Here is a 21,347-nt window from a genome sequence, read left to right as displayed (position 1 = left end):
TAGCACTCCACAGTCTCCATATATCTACAGCAGAAGTCTTTGGCTGTTAATGCTGTTCTGATTTATGGTTTACACTTTGCAAATGTAAATTAGCATAAATTAAACATTTTTCCCTCAATAGAAGATCCTGAAGTTTTTGCTACTGTCTGCTAAGGGAGCTAGCCATTTGATCATGACCTTAAAATCACATTTCTTCTCACTTGTTCCTCTATGGGGCAATGACCTCTTAGACCACCCTGTGGGAGAAGAACTCTCAGACAGAGGTTAGGAAGATCCTAACGTGCCCTCTGATAATCTTTTTACACTTAGATTTCAGTTTTCCTCATCTGTTTTCTGATGCACTTGAGCATAGTGAATAGCAAATGATTGGTATTTTTACTCCCAGGACATTTACCCAGGTATCACCATGATGCACGTTTGAGTGAGAATGTCTTTTTAGTGAAAACTGTACAAAGGCATTGAGTGTAGTTGTGATTAGGAAAGCACAGCACACATCACCTCCTATCACATGGTCTGAGCACTGCAGTGTGTAAACAGTAGCCTTTGGGTTTGCTGTCACCATCAGCAGGAAACAGTCTTACTTCTATCTCCATCACACCTGTCTTCCAGGAAGGCAATTTAACACTCTGAGCATCCCCTCTGCTTGTTTTGCTTTCTTGTGAAAATTAGCATAGTATTTTTCTGAGTGTTATGAGAGTATGATGGTAATTTATAGGTCCTGATAGTTAGATAGAGATGGAAGGTGGAGCAAGAGGTTAAATGACAACCCTTACAATTGACATACATTCAGAGCCAATTAAGCCTTCCTGTGAAAAAGCAAACTTCCTGGCTTTTAGATTAAATTCAGCATACAATTTACTTATGCCTGAGTAGACCTTGCAAATATAAACTTTTAAATTTGAAGAAATGATAGCTTAATAAAACTATAGTCATGTTAAAATAACTTACATTATTTTTTCATAGGCTAAAAGCACTTTTGAATTTTATATGCTATGCCTGCACTATACAAAGAAATGAATAGGTTTTTTTAAAAATTTATTTTTATTTGTATGTCTGAGTGTGCGTCTGTATTCCATGTATGTACCTGTGTGCATATGGGTGCCAAAGAAAACCAGAGCAGGGCAACAGAGCCAATGGGGCAGGAAACAGCCGGTTGTGAGCTTCCAATACCTGACAGATGAAGGTGGGTGGCACACAGAGGTCTCCCCAAGGATGGATGGCACAGAAAGGTGTGTGACACAGATCACAGCTGCACCAAGCGGCCAGTCAAAAACAAAGGGTCTTCACAGACTGCAGTTAGAATAGAGGGGAAGTGTGAATAGTGTCAAAGATTCAGAATTTTGAAATCAAAGGACTTAAACAATATTGTCATACTACCCTTCTCCCCCATCTGATTTACTCAGCTAATGAAAGTAATTTCATTTTCTGTTGTATTTTTGGTGTAGGTTAGGCACTGAGTTCAACGTGGCACAAAGTGAGAGACATACAAACAATGTTTTCTTCTTGTAACTCTAGAGATGTGCACCGTCTGGCATAAATAAAACTGCAGAGTTCATGGTACCTATGGCTTACGTTGAAACTCAGTATTGAAATTTGATTGGGGACAGGACCTTACAAAGAAGTGATTAGGGAGAGAGGGCTCCAACTTCATGAAAGGATTAATGCTTTTGCTTGAGACAGCCCTCCTGATGAACTGGGATAGCTGGGTCCATCTCCTTGCTCTCTGTTTCTTCTCGCTGCTTCACACTTCTCCACGTGGAGACACATCAAGAAGGTGCTCACCAGATCTGGACACTTGATCATGGACTTCGCAGCCATTAGAACAGCAAGAAATGACTTATTCTCTTTACAAATTAGTCAGTTCGCGGTCATGGTACAAATTATTCATTGGGCCTCTGCGCAGGAAGAGCCAAACCATCCATGATTGCAACGCAAAGAGGCGAGGATCTCACGGAGGCAAAGAGGTCATGAAGTAAAACACAGTGAGCGTCGATCCGTCCACCCTGGCATAAGAAATGCTATAAGGCTTCCGGGCCATAGCTAACTAACCTCGCCACTCTCAAGGGGTGGGTTAGCATGGTAAATCCACACTTGGAACACCCTCTCGTCTGTAGATCTGCCTTTCCCTTCTGCTTCATATACGTTATAAAGCGAAGCCTCGTGACTGAGAGAGAAAGTGATGAGTTAAGTACATATCTGCTACTTTGGCTCTGTCTTGAATTATGAACACGTACATTTTGTTATTTTCAGCTAAAAAAGGAAATAATGTGTTTCAGTGCAGAAATTTAGATGTAGAAATTGAATTACTAGTGTTCTTTCAACTTCTAAAATGAACGTAACATTCAATATGTTTTTAATAAACTCTCAGTAATTTTTCATGATTACAACTGTCAGATAAACTTATCTCAAATTTTAGAAAAAGTAAGAGTATAAAATGTGTGTATTTGTCATGCAAATGTACTGTTTTCAGACTTACTTCTTATAAATTATGTATTCTGTTTGAATAATGTGCAATCTTATGCATGGACATAGAAATAAATGTAATCTAAAATGAAAGCTTTTTCATTATTTCTTAGCCCATGAAATTAATGAATGCTGTAGTCTACTGTACATATGCAATGCCACAATTACCCAATACTTCAATGAACAATCCCCTTCCACATTCCAAGTTAAAAATAAACTAAACTCAGATTGCTGACTTTTTTTTTAATTATTTTAAGATAATTAGGATAAATGTTAAGAGGAACAAACACAGTTATTATGCAATTACACTTGCTAAATCTTTTGCATGGATAACTGGATAATTCCTTTAAACAATGGGCTTTCCACCTATTATTATTTTAATTAATTTGCCAAACTTGCGATATTGTCACACCAAAATCCAGCGGAAATTACAGAGAAAGAACAGTGCCCTGCTCCTGCAGGCACAACTTCCCCGTTTCACCCCTCTGCTCAAGATGGGTGTATTTGTCACACTCCTGAAAACACCACTCTCAGCATTACCCGAGATCACCCACTGACAGTAGAGCTCATGCTGAGCCATCTGTGCATGTGCAAATGTGTAATACATGTGGCAGCCACAGCAACACCATACAAAACACTTTCCACATTATTAAAAGTTCTCTGTTCTCCCCTGTTCACCATCCTTCCTTTCTAGCCCCTGGCAACCAATGATGTCTTTACGACCTCCATATTCTGCCTTTTCAAGAATGCGGCAAGGTTACAATCCTATATTCTATATCGTTTTCATGTTTTGTTGTTTGTTTGTTTTCTCCATTTTGAGCTTTTGATACTAGCCTCTTCTCAAGGCTTGATAGTTCATTTTCAGTGCTGCAAAATAATTCTTTGGGTAAAGTACAATTCATGTGTTCATCTCTGCCAGCGAAACTTGAATACTTCAAAGTTTGGGAAGCAATGTGTAGAGTGGATTTAAATATCCGTTTTCATGTATGTGCAGTTAATATTTGCAATCAACGTGTGCAATCAAGTATAATTCCTGGAACATAGAGTGTAAACTAAACTATATCCTACCGGCTGCCTTATTTTACATATCCTCCTCACTGATTGAAAGTTCCTATTGATTCATTCACCATCAGTAGAGTTCTAGATTTGGTCATTCTCAGTGCTATGCAACAGGCGCTCAGTATTATTTCAATTTGAAACCCCTTAACAACGTATGATGTTGGCCTCTGACTTCTTCTGTACTTACTCTCAGTGATGGTTTGGCTCAAACATTATGCCCTGCTTTTCCGTGAACTCATAACAAGGATTAGTATGTTCTTTATGAGTATTGGTGACTTTATCGTTATGTACTCCCCTTTAAGCCTTACCCTAACTACCTTACTCCTTTGGCTTGTTTAGGCTGCTTTCTTATCGAACCCAGGCCCACCTATGCAGGCATGCTACTGCCCACAGTGAGAGAGGTCCTGCCACATCAATCAATCATCAATAATCAATCAAGAGAAGCCACCATGGGATTGCCCACAGGAGCATCTGGTGGGGCATTTTCTCAATAAGGTTCCCTCTTCCCAATAACTCTAGCTTGCGTCAGGTTGATGTAAAACTAGGGAGAACCAGCTTTTATATTATGGATATCATAGCAAGATTGGGGTTTCCTTATGTGTTTAGTATTTAGTAGTATTTGCCTTTTCCTCATTTTCCTATTTTGTCTTTTGCCTGTTCCCATCATTTATGCTATTACATGAGCATGTTTGTGCTGCTCCACCTTCTGAACTGTGTTCACATATTGCTTTTATTAGAAATCCTAAAGTTTCTGCTATACATTTATAACTACTCCAAAATCACTTCCAAATAATTTACAGTTCACAGGTATGCAAAAGCTCTATAAGACCAAATTAACAAAAGTCCCTTCTCCAGCTACTTGTACCACATGGAAATTCATTATACTTACACTTGGGCAGACAAAAATACATATGAAAACATGTATAACTCACAAATGTACATGGTATGATTTATTTTCCCTTCATCATTACTATAATAATTAAGAATAAAGGCTTTTATTTACTTTTTTTTTAGATTATGAATTTTTTTCATTATGTAAATCAAAGTTTATAACTCAGAACATTTTTTTTCCATTGGTGTTGCAGGATATCTGATTACACTGTGAACCCTGAGATTGTGTTATTTAATGGAAAAACATGTTTTTAGTTGTGGTGTGTCTCAGCCTTAGCACACACTTTTATTCAAGAGCTTTCTGCTTGAATACTGAAAACAGGATTAAATAAAATCCAACATAGGTCAAGAGGTGGTGCAAACAACCAGTTGACAGGAAGTGAATATAAAATTATTAAGAAAAAAAACAGAGAGGAAGAGGAAGTCAGGAGGACAGATAGAGAAATACACAAGAAGGTCAAGGGAAAGACAGTCGGTTTGAAGGAGGTTGTTTGAGATGGCATGGGAGAGGAAGATTGCTCCTCAGGCAGCAGCTGACGGGAAGGGTCAGCTGGGGTTTTCTCGGCTTCTCTGAGCTAGTAGGCTTTCACCCCAGCATCTGGCATCTGAGTTTTTATTGGTAAAATCAAGCAACTGAGATTTTGTTAAGGACAACACTTTAATGCACATATTTTTCCATGAAACACCTAAGTCTGTCAAAGCTTGCTTATCTTCAATTTTGGTCCTAACCCTTGATGGATAACTACACCGAGTATAGAATATTCTAGTAGTATTATTTTTTCCTATCTGCTATGATATTTAATTCTAACTTCATCTTAGCACGGTGTCTGAGAAGTCAAATGTAGCTTTTAGCTTTCATCCTTCATGTGTGTGTGATTTTCCTTTACATCTTCCTGTTTCTGTTGTCTATCTGTTCTTGCGTGCTGTCTACCTGCCTTTTTACCATTAAGGATCTTAACATATTAAACTCAGATAGTTTTTTCTTTAACCTTGGCCTTACAATCCTGCAGTTTCTGTTTTATCTTACTCTGGGTAGAGAGTGTCTTCGGCGTATTTTCCTCCTTCTCGGATGTTTGCCTCATTTGTTGGCAAGGTAGACGTGGCTTGGGTAGCAGAGCCTTTAACTAGCAGAAAGAGCCCAGGGAGGAGCAGCATCTCCCGAGGCTGTGAACTCCACTGGTGTCCTCTTCGTGCCTTTCTCTCTCTTCAGATGGAGAGCAGGGCCTGCAGCTCACCAGTGCTGGGTCTCCCCCTCCCACCATGCACGCTCCGATAAAACCTGCACGTCAGACTCAGGCCTAGATTCTCTTCGGATCAGGGTTGTTAGGAGGAGTGGAGTACTGGGTGTGGTTTTTCTTTGCTCCACTGGAAACGGGAGGAAACTTTTCTCGTTTCCCTTTGAGGACCGCTTTAGAGGCTGTGCAGGCAACACAGGGGTGCAGGGAGGCTGACGCGGTTCTATCTTTGAGTCAAACACTAGTAATCAGTGCAGTGTAGGCGGCCCCACCCCACAGGTTGGGTCACCCACCCCCCAGCTGGTTGTCATGGTGCTTTCAGATGCTGAGTTTTCCTGCTGGCTAGACTGTGGTCCTCTGGATTCACCTTTCCAACTGCCTAGTATTAGGAGGAGAGGCTGCCGTGCGACCTCTTCTTACAACAGTAGAAGAAGTGCTGTTGGTGGTTCATTCTGTTCGGTCTTCTTACGTGGCAGCAGAGAAGAGGGAACTCCTAGGCTCCGGCCCTACTGACCAAGAACCCAGGAGTTCCTTAAGAGTGTCAACTATGCTTTTTCCTCTGCATTCAAGTTCAGAATCCAGTAGGTGTGTACAGTCATATTGTACTGATAAATACAGATAAAGTATATGTAAATATTTACAAATAAATGCATCTCATCCTACATATAAAAAATGAAATTTCAAGAAGGCGATAGATACATGATTAGGGACTAATGTCTTATTAAAACCTGTGAGTGAACTGGGGAATAATGCCTTTGATCCTGCAAACAGGATCTCAGTGAAAGTGGAGGGTACAAAGTATGCACACTCATGAAACAACGGCTTCCTATGTCTGTCTGCTTTCTTCACAGTTGCCGTTTTTACTGTCATCCCTGACAATTAATGAATAGAGGCTTCATCAGAGGTGAGCCTCCACTAAAGTCTGCTGTTCCTGCTGCAGTCCTTTAAACAGTCACTGGAAGCCCTGAGTGGCTGTCGACAGCCTTACAGTCCTGTTTTTTCCCTCTGGCTAATTCTGCATAGAAGGGAATCTAACTTACCCAGGTAAAAATAAAAACCCACTTGTTGATACTCTACAGTAATGGTAAAAGCCCTGTTATCTCAAGATTGAGATATTGAAGAGAATGACTGATGCTTTTTATTGCAGAAGGTGTGTGTGTGTGCATGCATGTGTGGTGATAGTGAAGGGGTGCTGTGAATGAAGGGGTTATCATGACGTTAAACCCTGAGAACCCTGCTCCTGGGGAGAGGAGGCTGGAAGGGTCAAGAACTCAGCATTGTTCTTGACGACACAGGGAGTTCTGGGCTAGCATGGGTTACATCAAATGTGTTTCAATAACCAACCAACCAACCAAGCAAGCAAACAAGCAAACAAACAAAAACCAGTCAAATAACAAAATATTTTAGTAGGATTTCCATTGTAAAGTAATTAAATATATAATGATGCACTAATTGTGGTCAAAACAAGAAAAAAAATCTTGAGAGTGAAGAGAATTTTATTTCACGTTTCACCATAATGCCCTGTACATGAGTAATTAAGTCTAAGAATGTTGTACTGCACAGTGCCAGTAGAAACTAATAGCTTCTAAACGAGGCAACTTCCTTTTATTCTCAACAGCTGTTCATTTCTACTTATTGTGCACATCTTTACCCAAAATGACAAAAGTAAAATTATTCTTTAGGAAGTTAATCACACGTGTCTCATTATTTCAAATAAAATGTTCTAAAACTCCAGTTTCTTTGTGCTTGGGGACTCATCTCTGCAAGGCAGGCCTTGAATAAGGTCAGTGAGGACTGTGGTGCCACCTGGTGGCGGAGAGCGGGATCACGTTTAATTGTCCAGAGTCTTTACCTAGCTCATTGGAATACAGATGAGGAGCTGTAAGGAAAAACAGGTTATTCTGAAACATTTATTTTATTTACACTACTACATACACAATTTGTTCAATGTTAATCCATTTAAAATACGGCTTACTATCAAATTAATGCACAGTATTAATGAGTGGAGAGTAATTCTGCATTAAATTCACTCTTAGAATCCCTAGGTTACAAATAATTCATTTTAAACTTGCACTGCTTTCACGAGACAAAAAATATTATGGTCCACTGTATGACTGCATTAAACTATGTGTGTGCATTTTCTTTGGCGGTTGTCTTGTGGATGTATGCATAGATTGTAGTGAGGGTGTTCATACAGGCTGGGCAGGTGTTTAATTTTAATATTATAGATCCATACATGCTTTACCTCAATATATGTACACTTTTATTTGCTCATTATTAAAATCAGTAAAGCTGCTCCTTACAGCAGAAATAAATGCTAGGTAAATCATCACTCTTTTTTTAATTAAATTTTTATTTTTTATATTAATTTCAGTTTATTTAGTTTGTATCCCAGCTGTAGCCTCATTCCCTCCCAATCCCACCCTCCCGCCAGCATCTCCTCCCTACCCCTTTCCAAGTCCATCTGACCCTAACTTATCAGGTCTCATCAGGACTGGCTGCAATGTCCTCCTCTGTGGCCTAGCAAGGCTGCTCCTCACTTGGGGTTGGGGGTGGGTGGTTCAAAAAGCCAGCCACTGATTTCATGTCAGAGACAGTCCTTGTTCCCCTTACTGGGGAACCCACTTGGATACTGAGCTAACATGGGCTATGTCTGAGCAGGGCTTCTAGGTTATATCCACACATGGTCCTTGGTTGGAGAATCAGTCTCAGAAAAGACCCCTGTGCCCAGATATATTTGGTCCTTGTGGAGCTCCTGTTATCTCCTGGTCTTACTAACTCCACCTTCTTTCATATGATTCCCTGCACTCTGTCCTAGGTTTGCTTATGAGTCTCAGCATCTGCTTTGATTTTTAAGACTCTGCTAGGTAGAGTCTTTCAGAGACCCTTATGGTAGGCTCCTGAACTGTTTCTTGTTTTCTCTTATTTCCAATGTTTATCCCATTCCTCTTTCAAAGTGAGTAGTGATCATCTTACCACAGGACTTCCTTCTTGTTTAGCTTCTTTAGGGGTACAGATTATAATGTTTATCCTATCTTTTATGTCTAGTATCCACTTACAAGTGAGTATATACTGTGTATCTTTCTGCTTCTGGGTTACCTCATTCAGAAATGATTTTTCCTAGATCCTACCATTTGCCTGCAAATTTCATGATTTCCTTGTTTTTAGTTGCTGAGTAGTATTCCATCCTGTAAATGTACCACAATTTCTGTATCCATTCCTCAACTGAGGGGCATCTGGGGTATTTCCAGGTTTTGGATATTATGAATAAAGCTGCTACAAACACATTTGAGCAAATGTCCTTGTTGTGTACTTGAACATCTTTTGGATACATGCCTAGGAGTGGTATAGCTGGATCCTGAGGAAACACTATTGCTTATTGTCTGAGAAAGCACCAGTTTGGTTTCCAAAGTGGTTGTGCAAGTTTACATTCCCACCAGAAATGGAGGAGGGTTCCCTTTTCTCCACAACCTTTCCAGCATGTGTTGTCATTTGAGTTTTTTATCTTAGTCATTCTGATGGGTGTAAGGTGAAATCTCAGGGTCGTTTTGATTTGTATTTCTCAGATGACTAAGGACATTGAGCATTTTTTAAGTGTTTCTCCAAAGAACTCCTTCAGCTGATAAACACCTTCAGCAAAGGGCTGGATACAAAATTAACTGAAAAAAATCAGAAACCCTCCTGTATACCAAAGACAAAAGGGCTGAGAAAGAAATTAGGGAAACAACACCCTTCACAATAGCCACAAATAACATAAGGTACATTGGAGTAACCCTAACCAAGGAAGTCAAAGACCTGTTTGAGAAAAACTTCAAGTTTCTGAAGAAAGAAATTGAAGAAGATATCAGAAGATGGAACGATCTCCCATGCTCATAGACTGGTAGGATTAACATAGTGAAGGCCATCCAGCCAAAAGCAATCTACAGATTCAATGCAATTCCCATCAAAATACCAACACAATTCTTTACAAAACTTGAAAGAAAAATTCTCAACTTCATATGGAGAAACAAAAAACCCAGAATTTCCAAAATTATCCTGTACTATAACAGATCATCTGGAGGTATCTCCATCTCTGATCTCAAGCTGTACTACAGGGCAATAATAATAAAAACTGTGTGGTATTGGCATAGAAACAGAATGGTGGATCAATGGAACCACATAGAAGACCCAGAAATAAACCCACACATGTATGGATACTTGATTTTTGACAAAGAAGCCAAAACCATACAATGGAAAAAAGATAGGATCTTCAACAACTGGTGCTGGTCCAACTGGATGTCTACATGTAGAAAATGCAAATAGATCCACATTTATCACCCTGCACAAAACTGAAGTCCAACTGGATCAAAGACCTCAAATAAAGCCAGACGCACTAAACCTGTTAGAAGAAAAAGTAGGGAAGAGCCTAGAACTCATTGGCACAGGAGACAACTTCCTGAACAGAACAGCAACAACCCAGGCTCTAAGATCAACAATCAATAAATGGGACCTCATGAAACTGAAAAGCTTCTGTAAAGCAAAAGATGCTGTAATCAGAACAAAATGCCAGCCTACAGACTGGGAAAGGATCTTCATCAACCCTATATCTGACAGAGGGCTGATATCCAGAATATGTAAGAACTAAAGAAGCTAAAAAGCAACAAACCAAGTAATCCAATTAAAAAATGGGGTACGGAGCTAAAGAGAAAATTCTCTGTAGAAGAAATTATCACTCTTAAATGATGGAAAAATTCCGGTTTTAATTTTGAGAAGTTCCTCTTAAAGAAATACATCTGTACCATTTATTAACTGCCTGACAACTGTTCTGTATGGCACTATTTGTTCAAAACTTCTGTTATACATTTGTATTTACTTTCTCATACTAGCAATATCAAATTAACTACTAACTGGCACATTACATTTGGTTAAAAAATCTATAATTCCTCATAAAAACTATATATAACTTATTATATATAGCACACAAATAGATATATGACTACTCTCATTCTAAATGTCTATAAGGATAGAAGATGAAATATAAGTAGCTAGACAGCCAAAGTTTTCATCTCAACTCTAAATCAAATTTTCCCTGAAGGCAAAACATACTCACTATATCCTATGACAATGGCAGTACTAGTTGGAATTAATTCATACTGAGTTTTTTTCATATTTTATTTCTGATACCGTAAAATCATGATAGATACATTTAAATCTGAATTCATACATTTTTATTTAAATTGTTGCAATTATATTACATTTAAAAGTTCAGGAAAAATTTTGTGTCTGAACGATTCCTGTAAAGATTCATTTTTTGGCCATATCACTTAGAAGGCAGCGATATCAGGACATGCATTCATAACTATATTATCCTTTGAGGTCCAATCTTTGCATTGACACTTTAGTAGATGATTATGCTGCACAATTTAACCTTAACTAAATATATCCTTAATCTTCAAAGTTCTGCTTCTCTCTATCTCTCACTAATTGAATCTTAGTTAGCATCCGACATTTGTGTATGTTTTGAACTGGAGAATGTCAGCCCGAATAAACACATGCTACAATACAATACATAATGGAGTTCGTTGAAGAGCTGATGACAGCCGCACATTTTCATAAAAGCGCTGTATCTACCGTATGCAGCTGGGTAATGGGCTGGTGTCAAACCTCAGTAAATGCTTTCTCAACCTTGAAGCGAGGAGCTAACGAGGAGCTGCGCTGTTTGATGTTTTGTTTCATTTATTTTTAAATGGTGTTAACTTGGTATTGTTAGATCAAAATCCATAGATCTTTTGTCAGTTTTGTGAATTCAACTAGAGCCGAGGGCATTATTCCTCTGTAGCTGGAAAGACAATATGCCTCTTATTTTTGAGTTATTATTGAATGGTTATTTCTCTTTGACAATGCTCCAAATTGTGTCTTGATAAAAAATGACAAAGAACTTTGCTTTCTTCTGTGGATAACCATGTCACTGTCCTGAGGAAACACTAAGTCCATTCTCCAGAGTGTCAGAATAGTCAGGTCAGTGATTCATGTACTACATCAAGATTATATTCTCATAGAACAGTCAAAATAAAATTAATTAAATTGTCCAGGAGTCATTTTTACACATATTATCAACCCAGGTACAAAATCTCCGCCCACACTTAGAATGTCACCCTGCAGACTAAGGCTGGTAAGAGTCCCATAGTGATGAGTAGTCTCACATGTGAGACACTCAACAGGACCATTCCGTGGTTGTCTCCTGACCAGTAACAAACAGGGTATGATGTAAACATCCATGTACAGGGTCATGATGTTGCCTTGTTGTTCCAAAAATGTTAATTTACAATATTTAATGTGTAAAGCTGTCACAAATTTCACCTTTATAGCAGTTAAATAATTGTAATTTTTCTTATGCCTTACACAATTACTTAATTTCTTTATTCGTGTGAGCCTCTTTTCCTGGCATACTTACAGAGTCTGTTTTGTAAGTATCTTTGGTTAGCTCTGCTGATCTTTGTTTCATTGCATTAAAATCGTCCCATGTGCAGTTTCATATTGCCAACAATTAATAAACAAAGAATCAGAGTTTTAGAGTTAAATGACATAAAGAAATCCCAGCTGTCCTTCTCACAGTAATATCATATATAAGGAAATACAAAAATCTCCCTGTACATCTATGTGGAATAAAAATAATAAAACAAACTTTGTGTTAAGTGCATAGCTAGAAATATGCAAGGAGCCTCTTCTCTGATGTGCTACGTAAGCTTCCAATGGAGAGACACAACCACGAGTTCTACCTAACTTCAACATCTATGAACCACAGCCGTGATTAGCAGAGCAAGATATCACCAACGGTGCAGTAGTGGCACACATGCCTTGGTGGTAACCAACAGCTCTCTAATTGGACTTAAGATTTGCTCAACAAGAGGAGAATCACACCTGGTATGGGAAAACTAACCATCAATAATAACAGAAAGAATCTTTAGGTCTCCCAAAGAATAACAGATTTAAAAACAGAACAATGTTTAATATTTCACTGGGATTCTTTTAGGTAGTTGCGGATTGCTTTTGGTTACTTAAGGACCGAGTTTTAATGGAATGAGAAAAGCTGCAGCCTTGTGCTTTAGGAAATAGTTCAATGTGGAAAATGAAAGAGTCCACCAAGCTAAGACCTACCATGTGCTTTCTTTTCAAAAGTTGTCTTAGAAAAAGATGCATCAAGGGGCACATGGAGAAATGTTGAATCTTTTAAACAGACTTTTCATGCTGTACAAAAATATTCTCTCTCTCTCTAATTTTAAAGGAGCTCCTGTCTTCAACAAATGCAGTTTGATATTTCACTTCATACTGTATGCTCTATGTATATGTATAAATAATGAGAGGTTTCCCACAGAGTTCTGTTCCAAGCTTGCAGTTTCTGTGATGTTCCCTACTGTAGATGTTCTTAAAGTAGAACTAAAGCTCATTCAAAATGAGTCCGTAATAAAAATAACACAGCATGAACAAAATTTATCACCCAAAACTAAAGCCAGATTTAACCACTTATAAGGTAATATAATAAAACTTGTGTTAGACAATATAAAATAGATTTATTTGTAATAATCAAGATAGAGTATTCTTAAATTATCTCAAACTATAATACATTTCAGTAGTGTTCATGATTAGATTAAAACAAAAGATGAAACACAATCAAAGTGAAAATTAGTAAGTAGAATGATGCATAATAGGACATTAAATAAAACGCATCATGCTGTTAAAACTTATGAACAGAAATTGGAAATTTTGGTGTAGGATCTAATTAAGGAGTGAACTAAAATCTAGAAGGGTGAGGGTAAAATATCAGTGAGGATGCCTGAAAATTAAAAGGAATTATACTATTAACTATCTAAAAATTGATGAAATAAATGTAAATCACTATATAAATATACATATGTTTTAAATGAAAAGTTCTTCTTTGTTTGACCATGATCCAAATGCACCTAACAAAAATCCCAATAGCATGTATGAGGTGCACATATACCTTGGTGGAAACCAACTGGAGATAAGACCTGCCCAACAAAAGGAAAACCAGACATGGTGCTGGAAATCTAACCACCTACCTAAAGATAGTGAAGTCATAGATCTTGAAAAAGAACCTACAATCACCATTAATTAAACCATTTAAAATGATTTATGAATATGTAATGACAGGTGTTATATCCACAGGTAAGTGTATCCCTAACCTCTTACCAAGGAAATGACCAATTGCAATAGAAATAGACCAATACAGAATACCACAGCCAATCAAAATAGAGAGTTGTGGAGCCCAGATCAAATGGACAAATCTATAATACATCTCTACCCCTAGGGCTCAAGGATCATTTTGGAAGAAAGAGTAAAACAATTTTAAGAGCCAGAAGATCATGAAGTTTGCTGTGACATTGTGTCTCTTAGTAATTTCAGAAGCCAGCCTCATAATGTCTTACCAATATGTGCTCTTTAACATGAACTGAACAAGGGCCACACAATAGACCCACTAACGTGGACAGATGGTTGAAGAGCTAGGCCCATGAAGCTTTCACCCTATACAAAGAATGTCAGTCAACTGAAGAATTCTGAGATGATATAAGGAGTCTGCTACAAAGAAGAGCACAGAACCTTTGATTGTTGGCTCAGGCTGTTAAGAAAGAGGGCAATGCTTATGCTAGAGAAAAATTTGAATCAAGGCCAATGCCTGCTTCTTAGGCTGAACCAATGCAAAAATAAAATAGGACTTTTTATTGTCTAAAAATGTTTAGAAAGGCTGTGTGAAAAACGTTCATACAATGAAAATTCAACATGAAGTGGTGGAAAGGAACAAAGTTGCTGTCTACTCATAAGCCATGAATTCTACCCTGCTTTGTAATCCAATTTTAATTATAATTAAACTAGAATGAAAACGAAGTACACAGCTTATAGATGCCATAAGGTAAGCAATGAAACTTTCTTCCCACAGTGGAGACTGTGATTGAGACTGCAGTTTATTTCCCCACCTTTGTTTCAGTAAATAGAGCCACAAAGCAATGCACAGAGGGGTTAAAATGTCTGCTATTTCAATCTTTACCCATAGAACTCAATATTGTCCCAACACCATGAAATAACCCAAACTATAGATTTTCTCCTAATTGCATAATGCTTAGCCTAATGCTGTAATTTCAAAGCTTTGTTTTCACTTTTAAATTTAATTTAATATTCTTATTAACTAACTTTTAATGGGTAAGGAATAAAATCTTGAAATTTAAATTTTAATTCAAGTTATAAAACATTGAATTATCATTTTAAAAGGAGTTACTTTTTAATCATTCTTTGAATAATAAATGATACTTTGAAAATCACTGCTTGAATATTTAAACTAATACAGTTAGGTTTTCAGTCAGTTTAGGTGAGGACAGTCAGACCCAAGGTTCACAGTTTTACTCAGTGTTGTTATAACTTAATGTAAGGTAATTATAATTGGAGAAGTAAATGTCCCCCAACCAATCATGTGGTATATTTCAAAACCACTGTCACTGAATTACTCTGTTCCTTATTCAATTCCACAGCTTTTTTAAGGCAAGATAACATCAAAAGCAATGAACTAATGGCCAATATTCAGAAGAGAAAATTTATTTTCCACTCAGCTCTCAACTGTCCACTGGTTAACACTTGACACATTTGTTTCCACGCTATAACCTCAACCCCAGCCTTCCGCTTACACATCTGCTCTCCTTATTTACGTGTGCAATTGTCTGGTGGTACCACCTGCTGGACTTGCATTCAATCAAATCAGGCTCTGGAATAAACTGTGAATCTTTGGACACTGTGCATTTGTTCCATGATCTTTCAAACTTCATCTGATGGTTATGTTTAAAACTATGGTTTCATACTCTTCTACTATGTATTTTCTTATCACTTTTAACCCATACATACTTATAAATTTAGCATGTCAATACCTTAAAATTATGCAAGGAGAGATGAATATGATCAAACAAATGGCATATATGTACAAAAATGTCATAATGAAACCAGTTGTTTTACACAATTAATATAAGAAAAATGAATGAAATGAAACTTGCTGTTCTTCAGGTTCTTATAAGGAATAAACAACAGTGTTAAGACAATGCAAAACCTCCACAAAGAAAGAAGTATTGTTCAGTAGTTACACATTTTGTTGTTGTTGTTGTTTGTTTGTTTGTTTGTTTTGAGAGGAGCATGTTTAAGAAAGAGATAGCAATATTCCTACAGCCTTGTGAATATAAATAATATATGTTCATTGCGTACAAAATACTCAAGCAAAATTGTAAAGAGGAAAAAACCCTCTATTAGAGTTAGCATGATACATAGAGCTGATTCATATACTCAAAGCATTAATTATCCAACACACCAAAGGACCTTGTATTCATTTATTGTTTACTTGATTGAATTCACTCATTAGCCAGATGTTCCTGAAACAGAAAATCGTTTCTCAGAATAAATCTGAAGAGTTCTTTTCTAAATTTATTTTAAGGTAACAATTGTGCATTGCAGTTCTGATGACAAAAATTTTTCAAGAGTTATCAAGGTGATTTCATGTGTCTGCTATTTACTAAGATTTCTTACAACAGAAGAGACAGAGCTTTTCTAGGCTACTAGAAATAATCAGAGGCATACATCCAACCTGTAACAAATGGTGAGGAGCAAGTGTCATTAGTTTTTAGTAGTGGAAAAATCCATATTTTTATTCATTTATTTTTTTATTAATTACAATTTTTCACTTTGTATGCCAACTATAGCCCTCTCCCTCATCCACTCCCAATCCTATCCTCCCTGACTCTTCTTCTTTCTTGTCCTTCCTCCAGTCCACTGATAAGGGAGGTCCTCCTCCCCTTCCGTCTGACCCTAGCCTATCAGGACTGACTGCATTGCCTCCCTCTATGGCCTGGTAAGGCTGTTCCACCTTCAGAAAACTGTCAGAGATAACCCCTTTTCCCCTTACTATGGAACCCACTTGGAGACTGAGCTGCCATGGGCTACATCTGAACAGGAGTTCTAGGTAGGTTATCTCCATGAATGGTCCTTGGTTGGAGTATCAGTCTCAGAAAAGTCCCCTGTTCCCAGATTTTTTGGTTCTGTTGCTCTCCTTGTGGAGCTCCTGTACTCTCCAGGTCCTTCGTTTCCCCCTTCTTTCATAAGATTCCCTGCACTCTGCCCAAACTTGCTTATACCCCATGAAACTGAAAAACAAAACAAAACAAAACAACAACAAAAAAAACTTCTGTAAAGCAAAGGACACTGTCATCAGAACAAAATGACAGTCTACATATTGGGAAAGGATCTTCACCAACCCTATATCTGACAGAGGGCTAATATCCAAAAATAAAATGACTCAAGAAGTTAAACAGCAACAAATCAAGTAATCCAATTAAAAAAATGGGGTACAGAGCTAAACAGAGAATTCTCAATAGAGGAATATCAAGTGGCAGAGAAACATTTAAAGAAATGCTCAGTGGCCTTAGCCATCAGGGAGATGCAAATCAAAAGGACACTGAAATTTCACCTTATACCCATCAGATGAAAAAGTCAAGTGGCAACACATGCTGGAGAGGATGTGAAGAAAGGGGAACCCTCCTCCATTGTTGGTGGGAATGTAAACTTGTTCAACCACTTTGGAAATCAATCTGGTGCTTTCTCAGAAAATTAGGAATATTGCTACTTCAAGATCCAGCTACACCACTCCTAGGCATATATCCAAGATATGCTAAAGTATACAACAAGGACATTTGCTCAACCATATTTGTAGCAGCTTTATTTGTAATAGCCAGAACCTGGAAACAACCTAGATGTCACTCAACTGAGGAACGGATAGAGAAATTGTTGTACATTTACACAATGGAATTCTACTCAGCAATTAAAAACAAGGAACTCATGAAATTTGCAGGCAAATGGTAGGAACTAGAAAAGATCATCCTGAGTGAGGTATCCCAGAAGCAGAAAGACACACATGGTATATACTCACTTATAAGTGGATGTTAGAAATATAATATAGGATAAACATTCTAAAATCTATACACCTAAAGAAAATTTCCATATTTACAAGTGATTTTTCACACTGTAAAAGCAATAGCTGCTTGCAGTGGACTATCAGGAAGTGCTATGACACAGTTCAGATCACTTGTAACCGTAAAGCTTCAAGGTGAAGCATTTAGAGACTTCTGTGCTTATCTCTGCAATTACACCCACTTTCACAAAGAGAAAATTGGACTCATGTTATCCTTTCAATAATTTTTTTCCAATTGTCTTTTGTTTTAATGTTGTTTTCCCTTGGGTTAAAATATAATTTCTCATTGTTCTTGTGTTTAAAACACAATTATTGAAAAAGATGCTATCAAAGCCATTTTAGACTGTGGCCTTAAGCACAAGCAATCCTATCAGCTCTGCAGAAATTACAGTGCACGGGTCTCCCCACGGAGCCAGTCGGCCTCTGCAGGCAACTTACTGAAGGGACCCGTGGCCAGGAGCAAGCACACGACTTCTTACCTGTCGTCTAAGTGGGCCTGCGACCATCAAGAGTAAGCCACTGCGTTGAGGACTGGCTGGCAAGTGGTAGAAAAACAGAAAAAACAAACAATAAAACAGTAGAAAATCCCTAAATGTCAGGCTTCGGCTTCACATCCAGTTCCATGCTCTCCACAGGGAGAACTAGGAAAGATAGTTACACAGTGTTGTTTAAACGCAAGCTTATGTTTAAATTTAAAAATTTAAAGCATAGTAAATGCATCCATGGGTCGTCCTTGTCATTCTGCGCGTCAACTGTAGACATTCATCTGTCGGGTGTGTACAGTTATGGTCTATTATAAAACATGCTCTTGGATCAAGAATAAAACAAAGTTCAGTGGTGACATACATCGAGCTCCTGTCTTCAGAAGGAAGGCTTAGTATGAAGAAAATAAAACCAAGTCTAGGCTCTGAATATTTTTCTCATCTACTCAAGGAGGCCTAACGTCAATGAATAAAGGATATACCATCGTTAGCCCAGACACTGTGAGAATGATGGACAAGAGGAAGCAGCCACGCCTACTCAAGTCAGTTCCAATTTTAGTGAAGAGCAGAAGTCCAAGGTACCGCATCTTTCTTTTCCATTTGCCTTTTGTTGAAAATTAATTGAATATTTCCCCTTTTTTTTGTTTAAACTTTTCCATTTATTTGCTAATGTAATCTCTTGACCATCTGATCCCGGCCCCCTGTGTTGCTAGCGCAAAGTAGATGGGATGCTCAGAACAGTCACAAACTCACAACTTCTCTTACTCAACCTCCCGGCACACTTGAACTAGTGAAGAGTGCTCCACACTGCTTGGGTTTAACTATTAACAACTTCTAGGAAGACACTGTTTAATATTAATGTGTAATATACATATACTCGTAAAAATAATAGAGTAGTGGTGTATGTATCAGATATAAGCTATTAATAGAATATAGCAAACTATTACTAAATATTCTGATAGTAAATTTGCTATGCATATAAAGTTGCTGTAGATGCCATATTATTAATATGCATATTAAACAAGTTGAATATACAAACAGGCAAATTAACTAAGGTGGCAAGTGCCTGTGATTTTACATACATTCTCAATGGAATGTTCTAAATGACTTCTTATATAAGAAAACTCATTTCCACAACTGCTGACATGCTTTTCAGGATTTTTGTTTGACTACTGCCAATTTGAATCCCTAGACTGGAATAAACGTGGAGCCATCTGTTCTGACACGGCTGCTGTGACAGTCCTAGGCTCTCTAAAGCAATTGTCTCTATTACCCCCAGTGCTCACGATCAGCTTCACTCTGCAGCCCCCTGCGTTATAAAGCAAGTCTAACTTGCATCACAAACATAATTAGGTTAAGAGTTTGGTAAAAATTCTCTGTGCTAAATTAGTTTAACTGCTTCAGCTCCAAGCTTCTGAAAGTGTTTATTGGTGGCTCGAACATCTTGGGTTACTTCCAGCAATTCCCATCTTCAGTAGCAGATATCTTTGGCATGGAGAAGCCTGGCACATATTTAATTAAATACACCATTTAAACTAAAATAAATATGGAGAACATTTTTATTAAGCCTTGATTTAAATTAAGGGGTACTATGTGTACTATTTTGTAACTGCCTTTGCAAGGGTAGACTTGTGTCAAGAGACTGGATTCAGACATATAGAATGTTGGATGACCACAGGAAGAACAAGAAAAGGATAACAAAAACTGTGAAGTATACTAGATTTTGCTGTCAAAATAGAGGAACTTATTAGCTTGAGCAGATAGTTTTGATCAAATCTATTTAGAGTGCCTCTAAATACATACTCATGAACTGAGCCTAGGCAATGGTAGAGAACACAAGTTACAGGCTACCAGCCACTCTGCTAAAGGCACAAATTTCATGTCTTATAGGGTGACATAAAAGCGAGTAGCTTAACCATAGCAAGATTTTAATAGTTTGTGAATTTCTAGAACACAATGAAGTGAGGTAATACTCCTGAAGGCACTGAAAGATGAGCTTTCCCCAAAGAGTAGTTAACACTTGAAATGGAGAGTCAGATGAGATGCGGGCTACTACCACAGCACTGAAACTTCTTGGGATTCACACAGCCTTATCCAAACAGCAGAGACACAGGCTCATTTAACTGATGAGCAGCTTGGGCAAGAAGACCCTGGGATTGTTGGAGGCATTGCTGTGCTCATGGTTTAGAAACCAGTGAGTTCTGACAAAAGCTGAGCACTGTGTACATGCTGGGAATTCTGTGGTTTCCAGAGGCCAGGGTCTGTGAGCCGAGAGTTAAGTGAACTAGAAAATAGGCCAATATCTATCCCAGAGAAACACTGAGAATCCAAAGCTCATATCAGCACCAGCTCTGACTAAGGTCTCCAAAGCTGGGATAACCCTAGCAGCCTCGGTGCCTGGGTGAGGCAGTGAAAAGGGAATAAGAAGAGGAGGCACTCCAGCAGGTTTTCAGTGATGTTGTTGCAGAGGTAAAAGCCTGCTTTGCAGCACAGAAGGCATTAGTAGCAGGGTTGAGAATCTTTGCACAATGTTATTCTTAGAATGTTCGCTTGAGCTTTCCAACGTTTCTGAAAAAAATTTAAAAATGGTGGTGAAACCGGGGACCTTTAGGGATATAGGATCAGGGTAAGATAAAGGAAAAAAAATGACAATTTGATGTGTCAAAAGAAAAAAATTTTTAAAGCTATAATACAATCAGAATCCATATCTTTGATGCCCATGGCAAACTCTTCATCTCTTTTCACCAAAGGAGCAATAGCTATTACGAGCAAATAAGGTGCAACATTTCATGCGTGAACCTAAACACTATTCCACCAGGATGTAGTGATTTGTGCCCACAGCTGTAACCAGAAGTACAAAGAACCTTCATCTGGCCCTTGTCCTGCTTCAAATTCCAGAAACGATCCATGATGCTCTACTGAATCAGTGGTGAATGGTGTCCACCTGGCATACAAAAAGCCTTTGCAGACAACAGTTTCTTTCTTTCTTTCTTTTTGACTTTTTTCATTTTTTTAATTAATATTTTTTTATTTTTAAATAATTTTATACATTCACTTGTATCCCAGCTGTAGCCCTCTCCCTCTTTCCCTCCCTCATCTCCTCCCTGCCCCCTTCCAAGTCCACTGAGAGGCTGTGTCCTCCTCTCCTTCCTTCTGGCCCTAGCTTATCAGGTATCTTCAGGATGGTTGCAATGTCCTTATCTGTGGCCTAGCAAGGCTGCT

General features: G+C 38.1%; 1 protein-coding gene across 8 annotated transcripts in view; it reads right to left on the bottom strand.

Moving 5' to 3' along the window:
• Positions 1 to 21,347, bottom strand: part of Gpc5 (glypican 5) — a 1,404,356-nt gene that overhangs the window by 695,621 nt on the left and 687,388 nt on the right. For 2 of the 8 annotated variants that reach the window (XM_060391588.1, XM_060391591.1), the window contains 2 exons: positions 18,123 to 18,178; positions 7,133 to 7,527 (listed from right to left, as the gene is read on the bottom strand). The exons of 2 other annotated variants lie outside the window; for them this stretch is intronic. In XM_060391588.1, coding sequence (XP_060247571.1) covers positions 7,501 to 7,527; positions 18,123 to 18,178 — 83 coding nt within the window. In that variant the 3' untranslated portion in view covers positions 7,133 to 7,500. Of the gene's footprint in view, positions 1 to 7,132; positions 7,528 to 18,122; positions 18,179 to 20,674; positions 20,694 to 21,347 lie in introns of those variants that run through there. 4 more of the 8 variants (XM_060391586.1, XM_060391590.1, XM_060391589.1 and 1 more) reach the window with 3 other exon arrangements.

This window comes from Meriones unguiculatus, chromosome 9 (assembly GCF_030254825.1).
Source record: "Meriones unguiculatus strain TT.TT164.6M chromosome 9, Bangor_MerUng_6.1, whole genome shotgun sequence".
NCBI classification, from domain to species: Eukaryota; Metazoa; Chordata; class Mammalia; order Rodentia; family Muridae; genus Meriones; species Meriones unguiculatus.
The sequence above is the reverse complement of the archived record's forward strand: the minus strand, read 5'-3'. Positions and strand labels throughout refer to the sequence as shown.